Source organism: Manacus candei, unplaced genomic scaffold, assembly GCF_025592945.1.
Source record: "Manacus candei isolate 608988 ecotype Guabito, Panama unplaced genomic scaffold, ASM2559294v1 h1tg000127l, whole genome shotgun sequence".
NCBI classification, from domain to species: Eukaryota; Metazoa; Chordata; class Aves; order Passeriformes; family Pipridae; genus Manacus; species Manacus candei.
In genome coordinates this window covers 47,220-70,997 of record NW_026138175.1, presented here as the reverse complement: position 1 = coordinate 70,997, position 23,778 = coordinate 47,220, and the positions used below count along the sequence as shown (strand labels likewise).

Genomic DNA, 23,778 nt, shown 5'->3' with positions numbered 1-23,778 from the left:
TTCAAAACCCAGTTACAGCTCAATTGCTGAATCATTCATCAGGAAAGGTCTGTCCCTGCACCTTCGTGAGGTAAAACATGGCCAAAAAACTCAGAGGGTCTAGTTCTGGACCCTAAAAGTCAACCATAAGCTGTTGGCACTGGAGAGGACTAGGATGTTTGCAAGAATTCTGAAGCTGGGAAATGTAAAACCTGATGGGAAATGTAAAACAGGATGGGAAATGTAAAACATGAGGCAGTACAGAAACCCAGAGGATCAAGTTTAACCTCAATCCAAGAGGCGTCTGAAGCCTGTCCTTAAAGCACCTCGGAGGCAGCAGCCCCTGAAGTGCTCGGTGAGGCTGCAGGAGCAGCACATTTTGATGTCCATTTCTGACAGAGCCCAGAAGCCCCAGTCCAGTCAGTTCTCAGATGACACTTTAATAAAAAGTAGAACTGGTTACTGTATTCCCAGAAGTCTTAAGCACGTATTTGTTCACTGAAGTGTTTCTCTCATTAAATGGAGATCTGGACAGTGAGGGGTGTTGGATCCTCTGCAGTATCTGATGCAATTCAGCTCCAGGCAGCGTTTCCCTGCTTGTCCCCAGCCTTTCCCAAGGGAACGGGATGTGCATGTCCCTTCCCCTTCACACGAAGTGACTCAGGAGTGTCACCCCGACATATTCACATTGCTTTTATTTAGGTCTTCCGCCAACAGTTACAGGTAACAGACACTTGGGACTGCAAAGTCGAAGTTGCAAGCAAAAATCAGGACCAAGGCAAAAAAAAAAATAAAATCCACAAAGGCAATTAAATCAAATCCAATATAAATACAATGTTCTGGAGCTCTTTAATCATACTGCTTTCTTTAATAAAGAGGTGGTTATGATCTTACAGTATTTTCTTTTGGCCTAATCCAAGGATTTTGTTACTCTTTACCAGTCTTAATTCCACACATACAAAAAAAACCTGATATTCAACCTTTAAAATATAAGCCATATTTTCTTAATAAAATAAGTTTTGTGCTGCTGCTTGTTTAGTAAGTACTGTACATCAGCTGTTCACGGCTATTTAACAAATGGACCATACAGAGTTCAAGCTAGAGCAAAAAAAACCCACAAGAAAAGTAACAACCCAAAGGGAGCATCCTGTAAACACCCTATGTACAGTCCCACACTTGCTCGTAGAAAGGAGGTACGAAAGGGGCTGGAAATCAAACACAAAAGCACTGGAGTCCTGGAAATTTTCTTTCACAACTATTGAAGTGCAAATCACTCAGGCAAGATATGAATTTCACTTGTTTATTGCTCTCCTGCTGTCTGGCTTCCCTTCCTGAAACAATCACATTCTTTTTATTTCACACTGATTTTCCAAGAAGAAAACCTTCCGCGAGGCAACGCTGGGTGACACTGAGACATCGGGTCGGACACGTGCGATCCCAGAACACCCCGACCGCCCTGGAGCTGCGGGGAGAGGGCAGAGCAGACCTCCCGCCCCGTTCTGTCCAGATATGAGATAAGGGGAACAACAGCATTCAACAGGCAAATGAAAGCCACTCCTCTTCCCACAGAACTGCATGCACCCGGCGACGCTTCCAGTGGCAGACGAGCTCGTGCGCACGGAGAAGGCAGAGGCTCGGAGCCCATCGGGATGTCCGTGTGGGGGTTGTGGCTAACTACAGTCCTGGCATGTACCTGGGGAACACCTATCGCCTACGGCAGCACCTCCACATGCAGCTACTCGTTTGCATCTCGGACAGGAGAAGGGGGAAATGCCGGTGCCGGAGCGCGGAGAGGGCACGGTGCATAGTCCGGTATAGAAAACATGCGGGTCACTCCAACCTCTCTACAGTTCTTCAAAGTGGAAACTGGGTTTAAAGGGCACAGCAGCTACTGAGTTTGGCTTTTTTTATTTATCCAAAACCATGAAAACCCAACGCAGAGGGTGAAATAAGGGCAGAACACGATCTGCAAGTCAACAGCTGAGAGTTTCAGAAGCTGTGAAGCTTTTGTGTAGTTAAAATTGCTGTTAAAAGTAGGTGCTACATCAGCAAGTCTTCATTCATAGTTTTCTATGAACAGCCACCTTACAAATGAGTGCAAATCTTAAAGGTCCATTTTACATTTCAAGTCTCAAGGTTAAAAAAAATTGTTACAGAGCAACAAGCTGTTTCTGTAAATACCCACACTATCTCTTTTCAAATGGTTAAAAATGGCACGTGCTATGCCACAGCTACTAAAAGACATTTCAGAATTCTAGACCCAACTAAAACACTAAAATAAAAACGAGGAACCAAAATCCCTTTGCCCCTCGCTGCAGAGCAGCAGCCAGGCGCGTTCCGGTGTAATGCTGGTGAACAAACTGATTTGCAGAGAGAACCTTGACCTTGACCCCGATTTTATTCTTAATGAGAAGCTTTCTACCACCAGGTGAGCGGGAACAGCCCCTCTGAGATCGTTTTGCTTTCAATGAACACAAGCCAGAGTTCGGAGGATGAGATGGAGGTGCTGATTGGTGTCACTATGCAGGCACTTGTGTAGAGGAATGTAGGCTTTCTCATGTTGACACTTAGTGTTGATGCGTTCCCTACGCTCTAAAAGCCTTCCTAAGAGTTCCCTACCTACTGACCACGAATAGTTCCTGGTCTCCTCCTCGTCACCTTGAGGATATACAGCAGTGGAGGTTGACACAAGGTGCAAAGGAGAATATGAACCAAACACTGTGGTCTTGAGGAAAAACAGGACTGTGCTAAACGTAGGATCTTCACCAAACGTGACATCAGTGGGCTCAGCACTTAGTTTGCATAGCATAGTGATGTCTTCACTGTTCACAAACACGTTGCCCCAAAAGAAAACGGGAAGAGTGAATTCCCGGGGTTAGGACAGCTCAATAGGCCAACATGACCGGTGTGTTTCCCGTGAAGGCAAGGCAAGTTTCCGCGTCAGAAAGTACAAACCAAAGGGGTGTGGATGTGCCCCTGTCCGCGCGCGGGCCGGGGCAGCGCTCGCGCGGGGCTGCCTGGGACACGCGTCGGGCAGGAAAATGAGACCAGAGCTCTTCCCCGCAGAGCGTGCGCCTCGTTCGTCCCTTGAAGGAGGCGCTGGGAGCACTTTCATCTCAAAAACCCCAGATAATCTGCCCGGATGATAGCGGTACTGAGCTGCCCCCACGGCCCCGCCGCCGTGCGTGCGGTCGCTGCGCAGCAAAACGGGCCTGAAAAGCAGTGACCAGGTTCCTGCGGGGAAAAAGGCTGTTTTCCTGCTACACACACAAATCAGGAGTTTCCCCCGTGACAACAACAAGGATTTCATCATTCTAAGGAATGATCTGGTGTGCTTTCAGAATCAAAACCCTGGGCATGGGAGCAGTGATACTGTGACACGAGGAGCAGCAAAACTGAGCAGCAGAGAGAGTGAGCCGGGAGGTGCTGGAGGTGGGGGATGTGGTAGTTGGAAAGCAGCCAGCCCGGGCAGACACATGCTGGATGCACAGGGACCACGGGCACTGCGGAGCACCCGGCACGGAACGGGCTGCAGGCGGCAACACTCATCGGACAGGAAACGCTGGAAAGCTCTGGCATGAGCACACAGCCTCAGGAAGTGCGGGGATGTAAACTCTGAGAATGTTAATGACTTGTGGATTTTGGCAACAGACTCAGTATCATATAAAAATAATGTCTAGTAAAAAAATCCCGGTGTCCCATCATAAAAATTCGGGGGGGAAGGAAAAAAAAAAAAAAAAGAAAAAATGGATAGTGCTTTCTCTCCTCATGGGATGGAGATGCCCCCATTTGTCAGAACAGTTTTAAATAACAAGTAGTACATTGGAAACAAAAATGGGTCAGCAGCCATTAAACGTGTCCTGTATGAAAGTGCACATCTTTCAATGGGGTTTAACCACCGTGAGGTCGTGATCTGACACAAACTGCAACTGAGGACCATAGAAATTAACTCCTTCCGATGGAAATATGGACCACCATCAAGACAAGATTACTAGTTTCCTTACAAGATTAAAAACATTGAAATTTTGCAGCATCATAGTAAGGCACTCACCCATGGAATAGTCTGTGACTGTTGCTTCGAGCGGCAGCAGCTGACTAGCTTGTAACACGAGGAAGACAGTTTTCAGTTCTGAGCTAAGTGCTAGGGTGCCTTACATTATCCGGGGGGAATTACTCGGGGGCGGGGAACTGTTAGTGTTAGAATTCTCCTATAAACTAGTTGGTTTTTTTTTCTCCCCCTTAACCCATTAAAGCATCTCATAATCTAAAATATTAGTTTTATAAATCTAGTCTTCTGTTTTAAGGCTCTAAAAATCCCCTCCCCCCAACCCCCACAAAAAATACCTACCAGCGCCTGGTGGGCAACGGAGGACCAAAGCCGCCAGTTCACAGTCAGGAGTCTCTAGTATTGCATCTTAAAAATGAAAACCTGCTTCCGCCTCCCGGGAGCTTTATCCCTTCCCTTGAATGCCTTCATGTGTTTGGTCAGGTCAAAATTTTGCAAAGCCAGAAAAAACTAAAAAAATAATCATCATCATCATCATCATCATCATCATCATCATCATCAGTCTCTTTCTTCCAATCCGACACAGGTGTTGGATCGTTCTGTCCCGTGGTGCTGGTCTCCTGCCTCGAGTCGACGCTGCCTGCCCTGCAGTGATTTCTCATTGGAAAAAAAAAACAAGGTGTCCCAATGCTTCCTTTTTTGTATGGCTCCTACAAATCTGAAAGCTTTCTTGAGTGAGGTAACAAAAGTTAGGCTTTCAAGCAAAGTACATGGTACGTAAAGTGTCCTGATGAACCTGCACAGCCTTCGCCAAGGCCTGGGGGTCTCTGCCGTTGCTCTGTCCAGATATATGGCTGCCCTCGCCGCTGAAAATCAAGGAAATCGCTGCATAATTATTTCATATTTTCCCCCCAGGAACACTGAGAAACTCCCCTGGAGATGGGAGTCAGCTGAGTGCTGGCAGCACAGGAAGGCACCTCACTGCAGCACATGGAGATGCTGCATGTGACAGTGCCTGTGCCTGGACTGCAGAGATTCCAGCACCTCGAGGCAGCTAGGAATGCTCAGACATGCCAGGGATGCTCCCGCTGGCTGAGATGAGCTCAGGATGGGATTTAACCCTCCGCTACCCCTGCTGCCCCCATGCTGGGACTTAAGAGGATGCAGCTACATGCAGGTCTCCCCCCCAGAAAGGCTGTGCTGCAGCACCACTCGGACACAGACACTTTCATGCCCCTTGTCCCCTGCCCATACCTGGCTGTGCCCTCCCAGGGCCACAGGCTGAGACCCTCACCTGTCGTGCTCCTTGTCCACGAGGTGGTACCTGGCCCGGAATGCCACCAGCCTGGCGTAGTAGGCTGGGGCTGGGATGGACACGGAGCGGGTGCAGCGCACGTAGGTGTGGCACAGCTGGTACGTGAGGATCTGCAGCTCATCCGCCGTGAACCGGTTGTCATCCCACAGCACGTAGTAGTGGGACGGCCGGCTCGTGCCCTGCGAAGGAGGGGGGCAGTGTGAGAGGTGCTGCCAGCACCCGGACATGGGCAGCCACAGGCAGCTGCCTCGCACCCTCAGGATCCCCGCCCTGATCCAAATGATCTCTCAGACAGCCTGGGCAGGAGAGAGGGCTGTGCTTCCCTGCTGTGAGAGCCCCACGGGGTGAGGCAGGAAAGCCCATGGTACCGAGGTGCAAAGCAGCACCAACGCCACTGCCCGGTGCCTGTTCCCTGTGTGCCGCTGCTCCCGGCGTGGCACAGCCCACGGGATCCCCACCGACCCCGGCCAGCTCCCACTGTCCACGCAGGGGAGGGGAGGCCAAGCAGCCTTCCTTGTGGAAGCAGCTGCAGATTAAGTGAGAGCAGTTTTTCCAGCCTGGTTTCTGACTAATCTTGGCTGCCTGCAGCCAGGCAGCTGCAGAGCAGGCAGGGACGGCTGGCCCAGCTCTGCCGCCCACGGCCAGACAGCAGGTCCCTGCTGACAACCGGGTGCCTGGCAAGCCCAGCACGCTCAGACACCAGCTGACAAGCTGCTGAATTGGCTGCTCTGAAGGAGGAAAATCTCTTAGTAGAGATCCTTGGCTCCAGGAGAGAAATGGAGTACGTGCCACACAATGCAGCAGCAGTGCGGGCCCGGCACCTGCTCGCCAAACCACCGCAGTGGCAGCTTGGATCCAACTGCCCTCTCTCCATGCCAGAGGGAGGCTGGGACAGGGCTGGGACAGATGCATGAGAGCACAGTCTGCCACACCAGCCAAAAAACCCTACAGCACCACAACAGCCATCGCTGCAGCGCGGTACCTGAATGCCTGCATGACTGCACAGGTAGAAGTCGAACTCAAAGGGGTGGGTGATGTTTGTATCCACTGTTGTTCCTGCTGGGATGTTCCCGCTCTTCCCAATCTACAGGGAACAGAAAGAGAGATCTAAGTGCTGCAGAGCTGGGTTATTTCCAGGTGCCCAGAGCACCATCCCTAACACAGCTGCCCCAGGGCCCCAGCGCAGGGTCCCCATGTCAGTGTGAGAGCAGCATGCAGAGCCACTCCCCAAGTGTCGGTTCCAGGGGGACTCAGGCAGCTCTTCCTGCTCTGCTCCCTGTGTAAACAGGCCTGCTGGCATTCTCTGCAGGCAGCAACATGGAGACAGGGCCAACAGCAGGGTGAGGGTTGGGCACTGGCCCATCCTACTGCAGAGATGAGGCTTAAGTGAGCAAAACTCCAGGGTTCTCTGCAGAACATGTGCTGGAGTCTGTGCCACAAGATACTGGGGCTTTTACATCCTGATCAGAACAGTCCTCAGTTCCCAGGATTAAATCTTGCTGCTCTAACTAGAGCAGAGTCTGGTTAGACTTGACCTACCCACTAAATTCAGATGACATCTAGGAAAAGCGACAGCATCAACGTTGCTGCAGAGCACACACAAACAAGCTGTGAGCAAGGGGTTATTCAGCCTGTCACGTCAGCAGCTCCAGCTATCACCAAAACAACAGATGTTTTCAAGCTGACAGAGGTTATTTCAGGAGTCACCAGGATCATCAGCACCCAGTAACTCATAATAACAGCAAACAGCTGGCTGGGGTTCTAGAGGCAGCCTAATCCACGTGGCTGTGGGAGTCCAGCGAGCAGCACGTTTCATTCAGAACAAGCTCTCGCTGCCAGTGTTGAGATTCCCCCTTGGCAAAGCCAGGGCTGGCTCTTCCATCAGACAGGGATGAATCAGCTGCCTCCCACCCCACAGTGCTCACCCTCTCGTTCTTGTCTGCACAGAAGAGACGGGTGTGATGCCTCTTCTGGACGACGATGTAGGTGATGCCAGGCTGGTAATCTTTTTCCAGTTTGATGCAGGCGTCTCGGATCGCCAGGAGCTCATAGTGAAGGATCTGGAGAGACACGGGCACAGAGTGTGGGGATACACCAGCACCCAGCTGTCCCTGGCACCCTTGGGGAGCCCTGCAGGAGTTGGTGCATCCCTGCTGCCCGGCAGGGATCTGGGGGGTCCTCACCTGTGGGAGCTGCCCCTCGGGAACACCATCGCGGTAGAAGATGATCCTGGTGGGTTTGAAGCGGGTGGATTTGTAGAACTGGATGAGGAGCTCCCTCACCATGTAGGACAGGTCCTCGATGATTTCCTGGCGCGGGCGCTGCACGCGCACCGTGGCACAGTACCGGCTGGGGTGGGCGTCCATGCTGCCCACGACCTGCAGCGACAGGCCAGGCCCGAGTGTTACACCGGCAAGGACAGAGGGCATGTGGGACATTCCCAGCCTCCACCTGCTTCCCACATGCACAGCTGGCCGTGGGCAGAGCACCTGAGCTCACAGATCAGATGGGACAGCAAATACTGTACAGGCAGCCAGCACCCAAAAGGGACATCCCTGGTCGTGGCCACATCCCGGTGTCACGGTCTACCATGACCTTTGAAACATTTACGGGAATTTCCAGTGAGACAACTTTGGCTGGTGCCACTGAGTGACGTGGCTGTGGGGGCTGCTGCTGCTCTGCCCAGTGGTGAGGGGGAACAGGGCTGCCCCAGACAGCCACGGGCTGCCCGAGGACACGGTGGGTCAAGTCACCTCAGAGACGTCAGAGCAAGAGGCCAAGAGCAGCCAGGCTTGGCTGTGACACAGGGACAGGGGTGCAGTGTGAATCAGGTGCTGGCCCACCCTTGGGGACATGCCTGGCTGCCGTGACTTTGTTGTGTGCCCCATGTCCCCCTGAGCAAGGGGGAAGCACCACATATCCCCCCCATCCCAGCAGTGTGAACCTGCTGCCCTTCCCCAGCGCTTTCACTTTTGCTTCACAAACAGCTCTGGGGTCGGGGCTGCTGCACTGGAGCCAAGGCACACAACAGAAATAGTTCCTCCAGCCGTGGACTCCCCTTGCCTAATCAACAACACACCAAGGACAAGGTCAAGTCCCTCTGAAGGCTCTGCCCTTCTCCCCTGCAGCTTCAAAAAAGCTTTCATAAAAAGTAAGAAAAAGGCCCCAGTGGTCCTGCACAAACCACAGAAGATGTTTTCAGAGGGGAAGTGTCGCCGCCAGGAAACAGACTGTTCTGTCCCACCCACACCTACAGCAAACAGCCCAAAGCCTTTCCCAACCCCTTCTAATTAAGAAAAAACACTCTTCCAAAGATGCATTTGCATGCCAAGGAAAACCTGAGCTGTGAGTCCTGGAAAGTTAAGAACTTAATAGGAAAATGCTGACATGCTTAATTAAAACAGACTCTGAGAGAACCTGACACTCTCCTGTGCTCCAAAGAGCAGAGGGCAGCGTCTCCCAGCCTGAGAGAGGGCACGAGCTGCCCCCAGTCCCACTGGCACTGAGCAGCACTTCGCTCCTGGATGCTCGTTATTCATTTGAGGAGAAAGCAAATCCTCCTTCCCAAAAGGCTCAGAAGCCCAGTCACCCCAGTTTCCCCCATCTCCAAAATCCCAGCTCTCCTGCCGGGGGAAGGTCTCTCCAGGGCTGCAGTTGGCCCAGGATGCTCCGGGATGACTTGGTGCAGCTCCGAGCTCCCCGCACGTCATGAGCCCCATCTGGTGGCAGCTGCCAGCTCTCCCTTTATCTCCCCAAAACTGCAGCTCCTCTGCCGAGAGGCAGAGGAGGATCAGGGAACCACCTCCCCAGGAATGGGATGAAACACCCGACAGAGCACAGGGTCACCCCAATAACTGTCACCATGGGGACAGCAGTGACACAGCCCCCTCAAGGACACATGAGTCCCATTCCAGCTCCTGCACCCCTGCAGGGCTTTTGGGCACCAAACTGGGAACTTACAGCCGTTATGGAGGGTTTCTTCCCATCTCCTGCCGGTGGGTGAGTGACATCGGCCCCAAGGAAGATCACCGGCTGCTGAAAGACAGCAGAGCTGGTGGGAGAGGAGAAAAAAACACAGTCAGCCTTTAGGACCATCTCAGGGTGATGCCAGCCCAATGGAGACAAGAGATGACACCAAGGACATCTCCTGACCTCCAGCTCTCGCCTGGGAACATCAACAAGATGAGACAGGCTGCAAACCCGCATTTGAAAGAGCTGCTTTATGCAGGCCCCCTCATAAAGCCAGGCAGGCAGCACCACCAGGGACTTGGAAACAGCCCCAAAACTGCGAGAGGCAGTGGCAGTACGAACCGCTGGTGAGGCACAAGGATGTTGTTGATCCCGCCAAGCTTGACGTTGATCTTGAGGCAGAGGTTGGAAAGGGTCTGCGGGGAGGTTTTCACCACGTTCTTGACCTGGACACACTGCGTGGCCATTCCCAGGAGAGTGTCCCCAACACGCTTCACCTCAGCTGCAGGCAGAGGAAGCAGGTGAGCACACGGGCAACCAGCACCACACTGCTTCCAGCAGCACCCTCAGGAATGGGGAGAGAGAGCACCACGGGAGCCAACCCTGCTGAGGCAGAGCAAAGCCCTTCTCCTCTCTCTACTCGCCCCAGACGCACCGTACACCGGCGTCTTCCCTGGCAGGATGACAATGATGAGCTGCAGGCCCGAATAGGTGTTCTTGAGGTGTCGGAACATGGGCTCCACACTGTCTGCACCCTGGGCGTACTTGCAGAAGCAGGGCTGGCCCTGGATGGGCATCCCGGCGTCCTTGGAGATCTTGCGCAGCTGGTCTGTGAAGTTCCTGTGCCGGGAGGAGAAGCCGTGAGCCCTGAGCCCTCCCGATGGCAGCTGTGCACTGAGCACGGAGCCCCTCCCTGAGGGCTGCCTACGGGACAGAGACAGGGCCATCCCAGCATCCTGCCATGGCTCTACAGCACCCACCAAGTGCACACGACCAGCATGTGTTAGAGCTCAACTGCCCCCTCTCTGTGCCCTCTTACCCATCTACTGACTCTTCCTGAAACGACAGAGCCCTTCTCTGTTGGGAAGCTGGAGAAGCAGGGAACAGACCTGCTGCCTGGGACAGATAATTTCCAGGTGATTGCAAAGCTGTTGCCAGCCTCACAAAGTGCTCAGCCAGACTGGATTTTTGGATTGCCAAGGATGGATTTGATGCAGAAAGAGCCAGAAGGAGCACGGGGCTCTCAGCTCTGCCCCAAAAGGGGCATGGGAGGAGCGTGGTGTCACTCCCACCTGCACCCAGGTACTGCAGACATGGACACTCTGAGCTGTTCCAAAACCCAAACTGACCATGCCAAACACCCAGAAGAGGCACACAAAGCGCTTGCCTTAATGCATCCACTCTCAGTCAGGAGAAACAGAGGCCCCATCAGAATCCAACACAAAAGTGCCCATTTCCCTAAATCAAATAAATTGTCACTGCTCTACATCCCTTCACTACAGATGCAGTTTCTCTAAACTACCAAAGCTTTTCAGAAAGCCCAAAACTTCTCCATAATAACCCATGAGAACCTGAGATGCTTCCTACATGAATTATGTTATTTCAGACAGATTATCGAGGAAACTCTAAATCAAATATCCCTCACAACCCCTTCTCTCTGAGGAGATTCAGCTAGAAGAGTTCAATACAGCTTTAGTGCTGACAGTATCAGCTCACAATACTGCAGCTCCCTGATGCAAAGAGCAGATTGAGGAGAGCCTGACAGGCAGCTCACAGGTGCTCACTCTAACCTGGCAGCTCTGGGATGGCTCAGGGACTGTTTGCAGCCAGGACAACCAGCCAGGCCCTCTGGATAAACCAACAGCAACAGGAACTGAACACCCCAGATCAGACTGGTACCACGAGCAGTGGAGCTCTGTGCAGCTCCAGCACCGGTGATGCTGGATGTGCAGCCCCAGGCTGGGAGCAGCAGGGTGGCCACAACAGGAGCCACAGCCCTCCCAGCTCCCCCAACCCACACGGGCTGCCCCTTTCCTTACTTCAGCACCTCCTCTCGACACTGCTTCTGCGGGGCAAAGCAGGCAATGGCCCAGACTTTGATCTCAATGCCGTTGTAGAACTGCTTCCCTCGCATGTCCCACACGCCCTGGTTGGGAGTTGCAATGGCCCGGTTCTGCAAGGCAAACAGAGGGTCAGAGCACTGCAGCCTGCCCAGCCCCGCAGCCCAGAGCCCCGCACGGGCCAGGCTGTGCTCCCTGTCACAGCACCGGAGCCGACTGCTGGCACTGCTGGTGATGGGCAACCCACAGCCTCAGCTCCTCAGCAGTGACGGCAAATTCACCCGACCTGCCCTACCCTGAGCATCCCTCTCCCCTTCACCTCTTGGGTTTTGTCACCAGTGACTCTCGGCTACAACTTCCAGACCAGTTATATTGCAAAAAACCCAAAACCCACAAACCGAAGGCACCCTGATAAAAAATTCCAGCTCTAACCTACAAATGTGAAGGTAAGACAAATTTTGTTGAGAAGCAGCGTTTTCAGGTGTGACAGCATCTCCCTCACAGTGCAGCTGAACCCAGGCAGGGCAGCCTTGCTTACCCGGCCTCCGTACTGCAGGATGGGCGCCGGCAGGACCCGCCCCGTCACCTCCGTCATGTCATCCTTCACCTTGATCCCAAACTCCTGAATGTATGGGTCCAGGTTGTAGCTGGCGTTCTTCATCTGCAGAGGGAAGGAAGGGCCATGGGAGGGAGTGAGACCAATTGCTGCATCCCAGGCAGTTGCAGCTGGCTGGGAACTGTGGGCATTTGTGGGAAGTACTCACAGGGGAGAGTGAGTGGGTTAACACAAAGGCCCAGACCCCGTCCTCCAAACTGACCCACAGGGACCTGATTTTGGAATACCCTGACCAATGCAACTGAGAGCAGAGCCTGCTCCTGAGATTTAAGGCTTCAACAGAAGGGTTCAGACTGGAGAGACTTATCAAGAGTCCCAGAAGGAATATCAAATGTCTCTGGCTTTGAAAGCCCAGAGACAGCCGTTTGGGGAACAACAGCCCCATTAACCAGCAGCCAGGCACAGAGTTCCCGTACCACAGCCCCACCATGCACAGCCCCATGTACACCCACAGCCGGGGGCATTTCTCTGATTTGTTTCCCTATTTTTAGTTCCAGCTCCCTTTGGGTCAGGTTCCATCAGCACGAGGACCTGAATTTGCCATACACGCATTTCTACGGTCACTTTGAGCTGGGCTGCCCTGTGCCAGTGTCCATTACACACATGGAGGCACCTCTGACTGGAGATTCAGTGGGAAGAGGGGGATAAACCCACTCCATTAACCCCACCAGCACCTTCTGAGCAGGTCACAGCTCCCTGGTGTAGAGCAGCTGAGGAGCAGGACCATGGCAAGGTCCATCACGGTCACAGTGCTGTAACCTGCCCTCGGAGCCGCAGCCCCAACACGTCCCCCAGGGACTCGTGCCACGTACCAGGCGACTGATTTCCTCCTGCCTGTCTGGGGCAGACCTGGCTGTTGCTTTTATCATGGTTGACGTTTGATTGTCCGTGAGCTTCTTGATGCACCGCTGGCCAGCCACGATGTTACACACCTGCAGGGGAGGGGACAGCACGTGTTGGGGACAGGTGAGACATGAGGGACCATGGCTGAGCACAGCACTCGGGCCCTGCAGCCAGCCCCAGACTGGAGGTGCCAACACTCACCTCCAAGGGCAGGTACGTGTGTTTCTGCTCCTGGCCAACCTGGAGACAGGGCAGGTGGGGGTATTTCAGCTGCAGGTTGTATTTCTGCTTAAAGTACTGAGCCACTGTGCACTCCACAGTCTGACCGCTCTCCAGCTGCAGAGGGAACCTGGCAGAGGCAGGACACGAGGGATGCACCTACTCAGAACAGACACTTCCAGGCCTCAGGCACTATGTACTGTGCCTGGGAAGAGGGAGCTGCCAGGCTCCCACCCTGAGCTGCCATAGAACAAAATAAAAGGCATAACGGTGTATTTTCAGAAATGGAGTCAGGAATACTCTGACCCCAGTGTGGGACTGAGGTCCCTAAATAAAGCTCTCCCTCACTAATCCAGCTAATCAGGGCAAATGTTTATTGCAGGACGTGCCACACATGCCACAGTCAGGTACAGAAATACAGCACACTGGCACTTGGGAGGGCTTGTGTGCCCAGTGCCCTCCCTGGGAGCTGAGCTGAGCTCCAGAGACAGGCAGACAGGCCTCTCCTAGTGTGGGGCAGCAGCCCCAAGGTGGGCAGAGTGTGGGGGGCAGGAGGGGACATTTCCCTTCAAAAACACAGAAAAAAAAAAATCCAGCTTCCTGGCTGCAGGGCTGAGGGGTGCCACAACACCCACAGCCAGAGCATGATACCCAGTCTCACCCAGCACCAGCTGCTCCCAGCTCCATAAAGAGCTCCATGAAAATGCAGAATTGACTTGATATTCTTTATGGAGCCAAAATTAGACAGGAGAGCCAGGCTGAACACCCTGGTGAGGCACCACATTCCTCCTGTGCTTGCCAAGCTCTGGGGTTGTGACCCAGAGATGCTGGAGCACAGGGGACACCGAGGGGTGCCGAGGCCCAGCCTGCTCCCAGGCACAGGCAAATAATTCCAAGGCAGACACTCATGTTATCCCCTGACAAAGCCTCTGCTCTGGCAGCGACTATTTTAAGAAAGAAGAAAACCAAACTTGGAGGTAAAAACTAGGACAATTCCTGGCACGTCAGCTCCCGCCCGCCGCCGCGCTCCGCCTGCCAGACACAGCATCCTCTGTGCTCCCACCTCCCCGCATCCTGCTCCGCGTGTGGCACAGGGCTCCAGAGCCTCCCACACGTCTCCTTCTGCCATCAAAGGCTGGAGCTCCCTGTCCAGCTCTCCCTAACGACACCAGCAGCTGTTAACAAGGAGAACACCGCGGATTTTTCCAAGGGCACTGCCCACCCGCCTTACGTCTGGTGGCTGGCCGGCCGCCGGGTAACGTTACACACGCGGTATTTCCTCTTCATCTGCCCACAGTGGGTCACCTCCACCTTCAGACCTGAAGGGAGACAGGGAGACACAGCACTGTCATGGTGAAGGTGGGAGCAATTCCCCTTTGCCCAATTCCCCCCAGGCACTGCCAAACCTTCCTTAGCTAATCCCCCACTTGCTGACACCCCGACAAGAGCACGAGGGAGGCAATGGTGCCCCATGAGACATTTAAAATGTGCAACCCTTGTACCCCCACCTCGCTGCAGGGGCTGGGGGGGCCACAAGCCACAGCAGCTGTCAGGGGACAGGTCCCAGTGTTCCCAGGGGCTCTACCTTTGATCTCCTTGGTGAAACGCACTCTCTGCGAGTCCGTCAGGGGCTTGGGCTGCTCGTCGATGTTACGGATGTCCAGCACCTCGCACATGAACTCGATGACAGGCTGGGCCTTGTAGAAGGCGGTGGCCGACACTGTGGAACAGACACCACGATGTGTCTCTGCCCCCCACCAGCCTCCCCAAACACACCCGGCCCCACCGCTGCAGCTCCCCAGCATGAGAAATAACGTCACCATCGATGTTGAGCATCATCTTCCACATGGCAGGCCGGACTGACTGGTGGAAGCCGAACCAGACCTCCCTGCCCCCTCCCAGGGGGTGGTAGTAGCCTTCGGGGGGGGAGAAGAAGGAGCGGCCGACAGGAGTGTACCTGTGAACGGGGGCAAACCATGTCACACAGTGCACACCAGCCCTGTGGCATCACCCCCAGCCCCCCGAGCCAGTGCTCCCCCCCACTGGCTGCACCACCCACTTTATTTCTTTTCCAGGAGCACGCAGAGATGTGGCAGGCATGGCCACCTCCTCCCAGCAACCGTCAAGGCCAGTGCCAGCCACAACAGCCTGGCAAGGGCAGCGGCCCCCTTCCCTCCCTGGCACAGGTACCTCATGGAAGCCAGGTGCCTCATGGCAACATCCAGCGCCTGGACGGACTCCAGGGGGACGGGGATCTGCCCGCTGACCAGGGCCTCGTGCAGCATGCGCCAGCTCACGATGGCCATCCATTTGATGGAGACCTTAAATATCCTGTCCTTGCCTTCCCCCGGGATCGTCACCTCAAAGTCAACCTGGGTGCAGGAAGGAAGGGACAGTGACCGTGGCATCCCCGCAGGGACAAGGGGGGGTTGTTTTCAGCTGGTCCTTCTCAGGAAGGAGGGAGGTCACACTGCCTGCATGGGGCTCACCGCCCCTCTTACCCGCTCGTTCCCAATGGGCAAGGCTGTGACAGTGTAGATGTTCTTCTTCCCATCATAGACTGGTTTTCGGTCGCCAAAGATTTGTGGTTTGAAGTGCTGCACCATGTACTCCACAACTTCCCTACGCAGGCAAGAAAGAGGGGCAGGGGCAGAGAAGGGAGAGGTTTGTTTTGCCAGTTTCTTTACACCCTGACACCTCCCGTGACCTGTCCAGTGCCCCTCAACCTCCCTCCTCAGGGGACCTGAGAGCTGGGCCGAGTCCCCCCGAGGAGGAAAGCCCCTGGACAAATGGCCATGTGCCTTGCCCCACAGCCTGGTACACAGGCTTTGGCAGAAGGAGTGTACATGGCACGGGGGAAGGCGCAGCCGCCGGAGCTGCCACAGACCCGCCGCGTGTGCCGGGAGGGAGCGACTCGCTGCCGAAGGCATGTGCAGCATCTGCTCGCCGGCCTTCGGGTCACAGAGCTCCCCGGGCTGCAGGGGCAGGAGGGGACAGGCAGCAAACTGCACATCAAAAAGGAAAACAAAGGAAAGTAAAGAACACGATGGCCTGAGGTCCGGGGTCACTATTTTTAAATGGGGGATTGTTGCCAAAATAACACAGCTGTGTTGGAGCAGCAGGGACCGTGCTGAGGCTCCGGACCACTGAGGCTGCCGGGGAGGAACCAGCGCTGCTGCACAGATATGGCTGGGGGTTCCAGCCACCCGTGGGTGTTGGGCAGCACCGTGACCCCTGCCACTGCTGTGACCCCTGCCACAACGTCACCCTGACGGTTTCCATTGCAAAGACAGAGACAGGCACTTATGGAGCCTCCACAAGGAAGCTGGAAGCAGGAAACAAGTGCCAAAACCTCTAATACTTGCCTTACCTGTTGACTCTGCGTGGACATTTGTCGGGCTTGATATCCACTTCATAATGATACACATCGATCTTGGGAATGTCCACTTCAAAGTAGTTGGCCAAGAGCTTGATGGGCTTCCCGACGGTTCCTATCCCGGGCCGCCGCGGCGCTTGGAACACCTGCTGCAAGGGGGGCAGGTATGCGCCTGCAGCTGCGGGAGAGAGCTCAGGTCAGGAGGGCTGGGAGCAACCCTGTGCCCGGCCAGACAGACCACGCACAGCCAGAAGGTCTCCCACTACCCCTGCTCCTGGCAGGAGGTGGCAGTGGCAGAATTCAGAGCAGCAGAGGAAGCAGCTTCCCTAGACACTGTCTGGGGAGCACCAGCACTAGCCAAGCCATGGAAGGGCAGTGCCACAGCAGCCCCACCGCCTCCCTCGGCACTGCCTCCTCTGATGGGAGAGAAGCACCAGCTCCACCAGCATGGAGTTGCAGGTCTGCCCCTCTCCAAGGGGATGCAATTCCCTGGATACTCTGTCAGCAGGGACCTACAGCATTTCCCCTCCATCCTCCAGCAAATTCCGACTTGCTGCTGGAGGGAGGATGTCAAAGAAACAGGAAACACATTATTGCATCTGCACTATAGCAATGTTGAACTGCTGGGTTATGAAAAAAACCCCAAACCCAAACCAATCCTAAATCCCCACTTCAAGTAGTGGGGGAACCCATAAAGAGGGAGACACCAGTTTTTCCACAATTCCCATTATACAGACTCACTAACAAGGCTCTGGAGACATGGGATGGTACCAGTGCATGGCCACAGGACGGAGTGGTGTTTCTAAGCCAACAGCACCCTCAGACTCAAAGGTATTTAAAACATTGCCAAGGAATTATTCCACTGCTCTCTGAGGTGAGCCTTGTCCTTCCTGCCCCATTCCCACTTTGCCCCTCTCCACCTATCCCATTTTGCATGTTCTATGTGTTCCTCAAGCCCCGTGAGGTCTGGGCCAGCTGGGCCGGTGTGGGGAGTGGGTGTGGGGGTATTCACTGTGCTCCATCTGCACAGCCAACTGTGCTCGCCAGCCCCAGACAGCGTCCCGGCTCCAATTCAGCCTCCTGAACACATGGTGCTTTTAACACCCCCTTCTCCCATCCACTTTCTTTTTAAATACAAATTTCAATTCCAGACTAAAAATACCAGGAGCAGAAAAACAGAAGAGCAGCAAACTAAGCTTCAAATTTGTTTTTCACTTTTGCACCCAACCTCTGCAAGACTTTTCCTGCTGATGAAATGCCGGACACCAAGGGGATGGGACAACTCTGGTGAGCATCCCTGCAGCAGAAGCTCCAAAATCTGTCCTGAGCCTGGGGCTAACCTGGCCCCAGCACCTCCTTGGGCAGGGCAGCATGGGACCTGGAGGAAGGTGGGGATCCCCGAGGGCAGGGCTTGGACCCTGCAGGTACCTGCAGCTGGCCCAGGACAGGGTGACTGCCAGACCCCCCGGACAAACAGCTGCACTTGGCTCTGGGGGCAGCTTGTTTTAAGGAACTGACTTTCAGACAAGTTGCTCCCGGTGTAAGTCATGTCTCCACATGACTAACATTTCTTGGCAGTGGCCAGCTCCCTGCCTGTGAGCTGATGCATTTCTAAATCATGGTTTGCAATCAAAGAGGTGTTTGCCAGTGCTGCAGGAGCCTCCAGTCCCTGAGTCTGAACCACACAGCCCATCTGTGCAGGACCTGCCAGGCCACAGCATGGCCTTCCCTGCAGCCTTCCCTGCTGCCTTCCCTGCAGCCACATCATGGCCAGCATCTGCAGCTCCTCCTCCTCTGGATCAACTCATCCCCAAGATGACCCCGACAGCCGTGTGTGAGCAGGAAAGCATCTCCATATGCCCAGATCTCCATGTGCCCATGGCATCCCCATGCATGCAAGGGACGCAGGGTGGCCACAGCTTGGCAGCTGCTCTGTGCCACTTGGGTGCCCAAGAGGAGCTGAAGCTGGTTTGGGGCTGGCAGGAGCTGCAGAGGGGTGACCCAATGGCCCTGCACCAATCTTACACCCTCAGCTCTGCTCCAGTCACTCCAAAAATAAAGCTTTGCCATACAAACCCTCTTGCCACAAGATCCCGAGATGCTTCATGAACATAACACTCTGCAATCAGGCTCATGAATCACAGGTGAAGGAAGAAGCCAGCCTCCAGCAACGCAGGAGTTGGCTCAGGAGTCTGATAGGAACCAGGAGATACAGCAAACACAGGGTAAGATAAATGTGGCTGGAGGGAGCAGCACCCAGTGGCACAGAGATGCTCTGCGAAGAGCAGGGCAGGACCACAACAAGCACTGAGGATGGGCAAGTTCACCCTTGGGCTGACTCAGAGGGTTTTATTTTTGACCACAACACACGTTCCTTGAATGTGACAAGTGGAAGCAGCCGCCACAGCAGCACCTCCAGGATGTGAGCCAGGCTCTCACCCAGCCTTGGCTGCTCCAGCCCAGGTGAGAGGGACCCTAAAGCCTTTTGGTGAACACTCGGGTTGGGTTCATCCCTTCACACACCACATTCCTGCCCTGGGTGCTTAGGGTTCCTCCATGATTTGCCTCGGTGCAAATCCTCCCGAAAGCTGCCCTCTGCCTGGCTTGGAGATGCTGTGCCAGGGAATCCTGGGCAGCTCGACGTGGCATCCTGGGGCACCTCGTGTCTACAGCCCTGGCAGCAGCTCGGAGCAGCAGCAAAGGGGCCAGCAAGAAGAAGCCTCGTTAAAAAGTGACCCAAAGTGCGTGGAAACAGGAGGGCTCCTGTACGTGGGGGGGCTCCTGCACACGGGGAGTGGGGGGCTCCTGCATACCTCGACTCTCCATGGCAAAGCTGCACAGGCTCCCACTTTGTCATGTAAATGTGGTCGCCGGGGCCGGGGGCTGCAGGGCGAGTGTTGTTCCTGCAGCACAATGCGGCCAGTGAGCGGGATGAAATCCGCTGCCATTAGGAATTCCGCGGCCCGGGAGGAACCGCAGACTTTGCACACAAAGCCGTGCCCTGGGGACGTGCCGGCGGCGGGAGCATCGCCGGGTACCGCGGGCAGAGACGGCGGCCAGGGCAGCGCTGCGAGGTGAAAGCAAGTTTGGGGTAATTAGCGCTGGGAAACGCTTTGTTTCTGTTATTTATTGTAACAGCTGGGGAACATGACCCACTGCCCAACAGCTGCCTGCGCCGGGCGAAGCCGCCGGTGGGACGGCATGAAATTACCATGTCATTGAAATCCTCTCCAGCGCCGCATTCAGCCGAGGGGCCGCGGGAACGGCGCCCAGACAAAAGGGAGTTTTATTGCGGCGGCGGCGGGTCCGAGCCGACCCCCTCCCCGCACACCCACCGCCGAAATACAGCCGGGAACCGGAGAGGAGCAAACGGGGCCGCGGCACCACAAACACCGCCAGACGTGCGGCGTGGCCCAACCTCACCCTGAGCCATCTCCCACCTTAAACCACCCCAGCAACTACCCGGGAATTGAAACCTCTATCGGGGGGCAAAGCAAGGGGCAGCACCAGCGGGAAAGGCTGCTGCTGGTGGGGTGAGCAATTGGCAATCCAAATCTCCAGGCTTGACACCTTCAAAACGCCCAGCTCTAAGCAGTGACCGATGCCATCCTATGCATCCCAGAGTTCAAAAAACCCCATCTCAGCTCTGCCAGCCCAGATATTGCTGCCTGCTCCTTCCTGAGTCCCCTGAGCACCCCAGGATCACGCAGCTGTGGGTGCTTTTGAGTTTGACACCAAACAGAGTTCCAGCAGGTGATGCCCACGCAGGGCAGAGGCTCCCACGCAGGGCAGAGGCTCTGGCTGCAGCTTCAAACCCCTGTGTGCACCAGAGCCCAGCTCCTGAGGGCAAGGCCGAGCTGCCCAAGTGCTGCTCCTGCCCTGTGTCCAGGTGGCTGCGCCCAAAATATGAGCCAAAACAGGCTTTCCTCTATTTTACTGTGGTACTGATTTCCAAAAGCAGCTGAGTTCTTTGTAGCCTCAAATCGAGCGCTGCAAAGGGCATCGTTGTGCCAGGTCAAACCTCAGCTTCCCGCCTGGAAATCATGGATGACAACCCCCAAAGTGCAAGTTATACACCTGCCTGGCCAAGGTGGGTGTCCCTGCAGCCCCACACCCTGCAAGCACAGTGCCACAGCCCAGGCCAGGTCAGAGCAAAGCTGTGGATGCTGTGACAGAGCACGAGGAGCAGAGCAAGAGCACCACCAGCTCCATCACACCACACGCAGGGGCTGCACTCCGGCTGCACTGGCTCCAGAGAGCGGTGTGGTGATGCCAGTGGTGTGGTGATGCCAGTGGTGTGGTGATGCCATCAGTGTGGTGATGCCAGCGGTGTGGACACATCTCGACCCGCAGTGCCATGAGCCAACACGTGAGGGTCCTGCCAAGCCAGCCCTGACTGTCCAGCAGCCCCACATCCCCCTTTTCCACCTCTCTCACGGTGTGTGAGAAGCCAGCACAGCAAGTGCCACCACCCCTGCCGAGCACACCGGGCGGCACATCCAGGCTGTGTGACCCCAATCCATGAGCTCAGGGTCCCCCCTAACAGCGCCTGGACCAGGCAGGGACTGACATCCCCTGCCAGCCCCGCGGGGTCTCCCACCACTCCCACACTGGCCAGGCAGCAGCCAGGGACACGCAGAGCCAGGAGCCGCAGACAAAGGCGGCCCCCAGTGCTGGAGGGACAGGACAAAGGCGGCGCCGGCTCCTCTCCGGCTCCTCTCCGGCTCCTCTCCGCGTTGCGGCCCCACAGAGCCGCCCCACAGAGCCACCGGCTCCTGGCACAGAGGTTGAACCTGCCTGCAGCCCCGGAGGATCACCTGGCCCAAGGAGCAGCTCCTCTGCCTGATTTGCCTTCCTCCCTGTGTCTGCCATCTTAATAACTTGCCTGTGTTTTGTTCTTCCCGGGGTTTAGGGACAGGCTGCAGAGAGTGTTTAGAGATAAACCATACGTGCCTTGTCTCCAGGCAAGGTGCTTCTCTTGGCTTTGTTTCTCGGCCTAATCCCTTCCCAGAGCCAGGCACACGCGATTTCGTGTTTCCTGAAGATAAAGAGCCCCAACAGACGGAGCAGCTTTGGGGTTTTTGCAGGGTTCAGCACAGGAAGACAACGGTTGAGATTAACAGCCTTTAGGAAGTTTGGGAGGGATAAAGAAAACTGAAAGTTGGGGGAAAATAAGTTTAGTTTTTAAAACCATCATTTCTGTGTGCCTCCCTGAGCGGTGCCTGCGGGTCAGATGTCCCAGGTTTCCCTTTCCAGGCATCTCCACGTTGGGTACATCCAGGCACACGCCAGTTTCTGCTTTATTGCCCTGACAGGCCACAGCACTGTCAGAGCTTGCACGTGAGGCTCAGCCCATACCCAGGGGCTGTCACAGGCAAAGGGGTGTCATGGCACGGCAGGACCCACAGTGGTTCCGGTGACATGGGGTTTGTGTGTCCCCTGCACACAGGGTGACACAGGTGGGAGCAGACATCCTTCATCCAGACTTGGGTAGGGAAGGGAAAACTCCCCAGGGCGCAGCATCGGAGCCCTGCTCCCAGTGCAGCCCCCATGGCCACGGGGATCGAAACCCAAACCTGTCCCCCAAGTGTGACCCCATTCCATCTGAGAGATTGTTTTAAAACAGTTTAAGAGCATCAGTTCGGGCTGGGGTAGGAGGGTGCAGGTGCCTGGCAGCGTTATCTGCGTGGCTCCGAGGCGGCAGTGCCGCTATCGCCCCGAGGCGCTGGCAAAGCCCGCGGTGCCGCCAAATCACGGCTTCCAGAGGCCATAAATCAGCCCCAAACACAAAGCGCCAGCAGCCAGAAGGTAACACAGGCACGGGGAGGTCTCTGTGCCAGACTTAAAGTAAATATGGTAAGAAAGGACCAAAGTTTGATTACAAACATCCAGCAGGTTTGTGTCAACATCTCACCGGGTCAACGCATTACTGTGGGTGCCAAACCCACCAGCATGAGAGCGGCGGCAGGGCAGCGACCACTGTCCCCATCGCCCCGTCCCTCAGCACGGCAGCAGCTCCCTGTCTCCATCACCTCATCCCTCCTGCCTTATTTTAGGCACCAAAATCTTCCGTGACTCAGAGCAGCACAAGTTCGCGACGCTCACGCCGGGCACGAGCGAGCGGCCACCGATGACGGCAGAGTTTTGGGGCCTGGACCAAGAGCACCATCGGTGCTGCCGTGCCCAGCCGGTGTGTGAGGCTGGGGTGGGGGACATGGGCATGGCTCTGGAGCTCAGCGCCGCACAGGCCCTGGCACCGGGAGAGGAGACGCTTCGTGCTGTCACGGCATTGCCGGCCTGCCACCAGCTCCAGCCTGTCCCTGCGCCCTGAAACCGGGGAAACGGGGAGCTGGGGGATGGACAGGGAGCTGGAGGCATGGATGGGGAGCTGGGGGATGGATGGGAGGTTGCAGAGGATAGATGGGGTCCTGGAGGATGGATGGAATGCTGGGGGATAGGTGGGGTGGGAGGGATGGGATGGGAACTGGGGAGATGGAATGGCAGCTAGGGGAATGGAATGGGAGCTCAGCGGATGGAATGGGAGGTGGGGGCATGGAATGGGAGGTGGGGGCATGGAATGGGAGCTGGAGGGATGGATGGGGAGCTGGGGACATGGACTGGGAGCTGGGGACATGGACTGGGAGCTGGAGGGATGCTGCTGCTGCTTTGTACAGAACAGGCCCCTTGCGCAGGGCTCGCCCCGCGCCCCGGGGACCCTGCGGCCAGACATGCCCCCCGGACCTGTCCGCCCTGCTGCGGGTGCTCTGCGGGCACGGACCCCTCCGTCGCCCCCCGCCCGCCCCCGCCGCTCCCGGGGCACCCGGGGGGACGCGCCCGCCCGGCGCCCCCGGCCCCGGCACAGCCCCCCCGCACTGCCGCTGCTCACAACCCGCCGCGTCCCCCGGCACCCCCCGACCCCCGGCATCGCCCCCCGCGACCCCGATGGTCCCCGGCATCGCTCCCCGCACGTCCCTCGCTCCCCGCCGCCGTCCCCGCCGCACGCCCGCCCCCGGTCCCACCGGCCCCATCCGTGGCGGCCGCCGCCGCCGCCCCCGCGGTGCGCAGCGCCCCGATCCGCCGGCGGTACCTGCTCCCGAGGGTCCCGCTTCCATCCCATCCACGCGGGCGGCGCTCCGAGCCGGGGGCCGGGGCAGGGCCGTGCCGGGGCCGGGCAGGGCCGGGGCCGGTGCCGCAGCCGCCTCACGCCCCTCGCGCCGCGCGCACGCGCCGCCGCCGCCCGGCCCCGCGCGCAACAAAGGCGGCGCCCGCCGGCCCCGCCGCCATCTTGGGCAGCGGGAGGGGGAGCGGGCGGGACCCGGGGAGGCCCCGCCGGGACACACCGGGGAGGACACACCGGGGATGGCACACCGGGGATGACACACCGGGGAGGACACA

General features: G+C 56.4%; 1 protein-coding gene across 2 annotated transcripts; it reads right to left on the bottom strand.

The window, feature by feature from the left end:
• Positions 1 to 659: 659 nt before the first annotated feature.
• Positions 660 to 23,651, bottom strand: AGO1 (argonaute RISC component 1). 2 transcript variants are annotated; one of them, XR_007900438.1, is made up of 20 exons: positions 23,471 to 23,651; positions 16,378 to 16,561; positions 15,509 to 15,629; positions 15,198 to 15,379; positions 14,828 to 14,964; positions 14,593 to 14,727; positions 14,239 to 14,326; positions 12,990 to 13,137; positions 12,758 to 12,877; positions 11,868 to 11,990; positions 11,309 to 11,442; positions 9,925 to 10,109; positions 9,612 to 9,771; positions 9,261 to 9,351; positions 7,484 to 7,678; positions 7,226 to 7,360; positions 6,283 to 6,384; positions 5,280 to 5,479; positions 4,328 to 4,851; positions 660 to 3,191 (listed from the first exon to the last, which is right to left on the bottom strand). XR_007900438.1 is itself a non-coding variant. In XM_051770985.1 (19 exons), exons 1-19 carry the CDS (start codon positions 23,493 to 23,495, stop codon positions 4,743 to 4,745), a joined length of 2,574 nt encoding a protein of 857 aa, XP_051626945.1. In that variant the 5' UTR covers positions 23,496 to 23,651; the 3' UTR covers positions 660 to 4,742. The 2 variants fall into 2 exon arrangements, 1 of the variants encoding a protein (XP_051626945.1); XM_051770985.1 differs by having other exon boundaries at positions 660 to 4,851.
• Between the last annotated feature and the right edge of the window lie 127 nt (positions 23,652 to 23,778).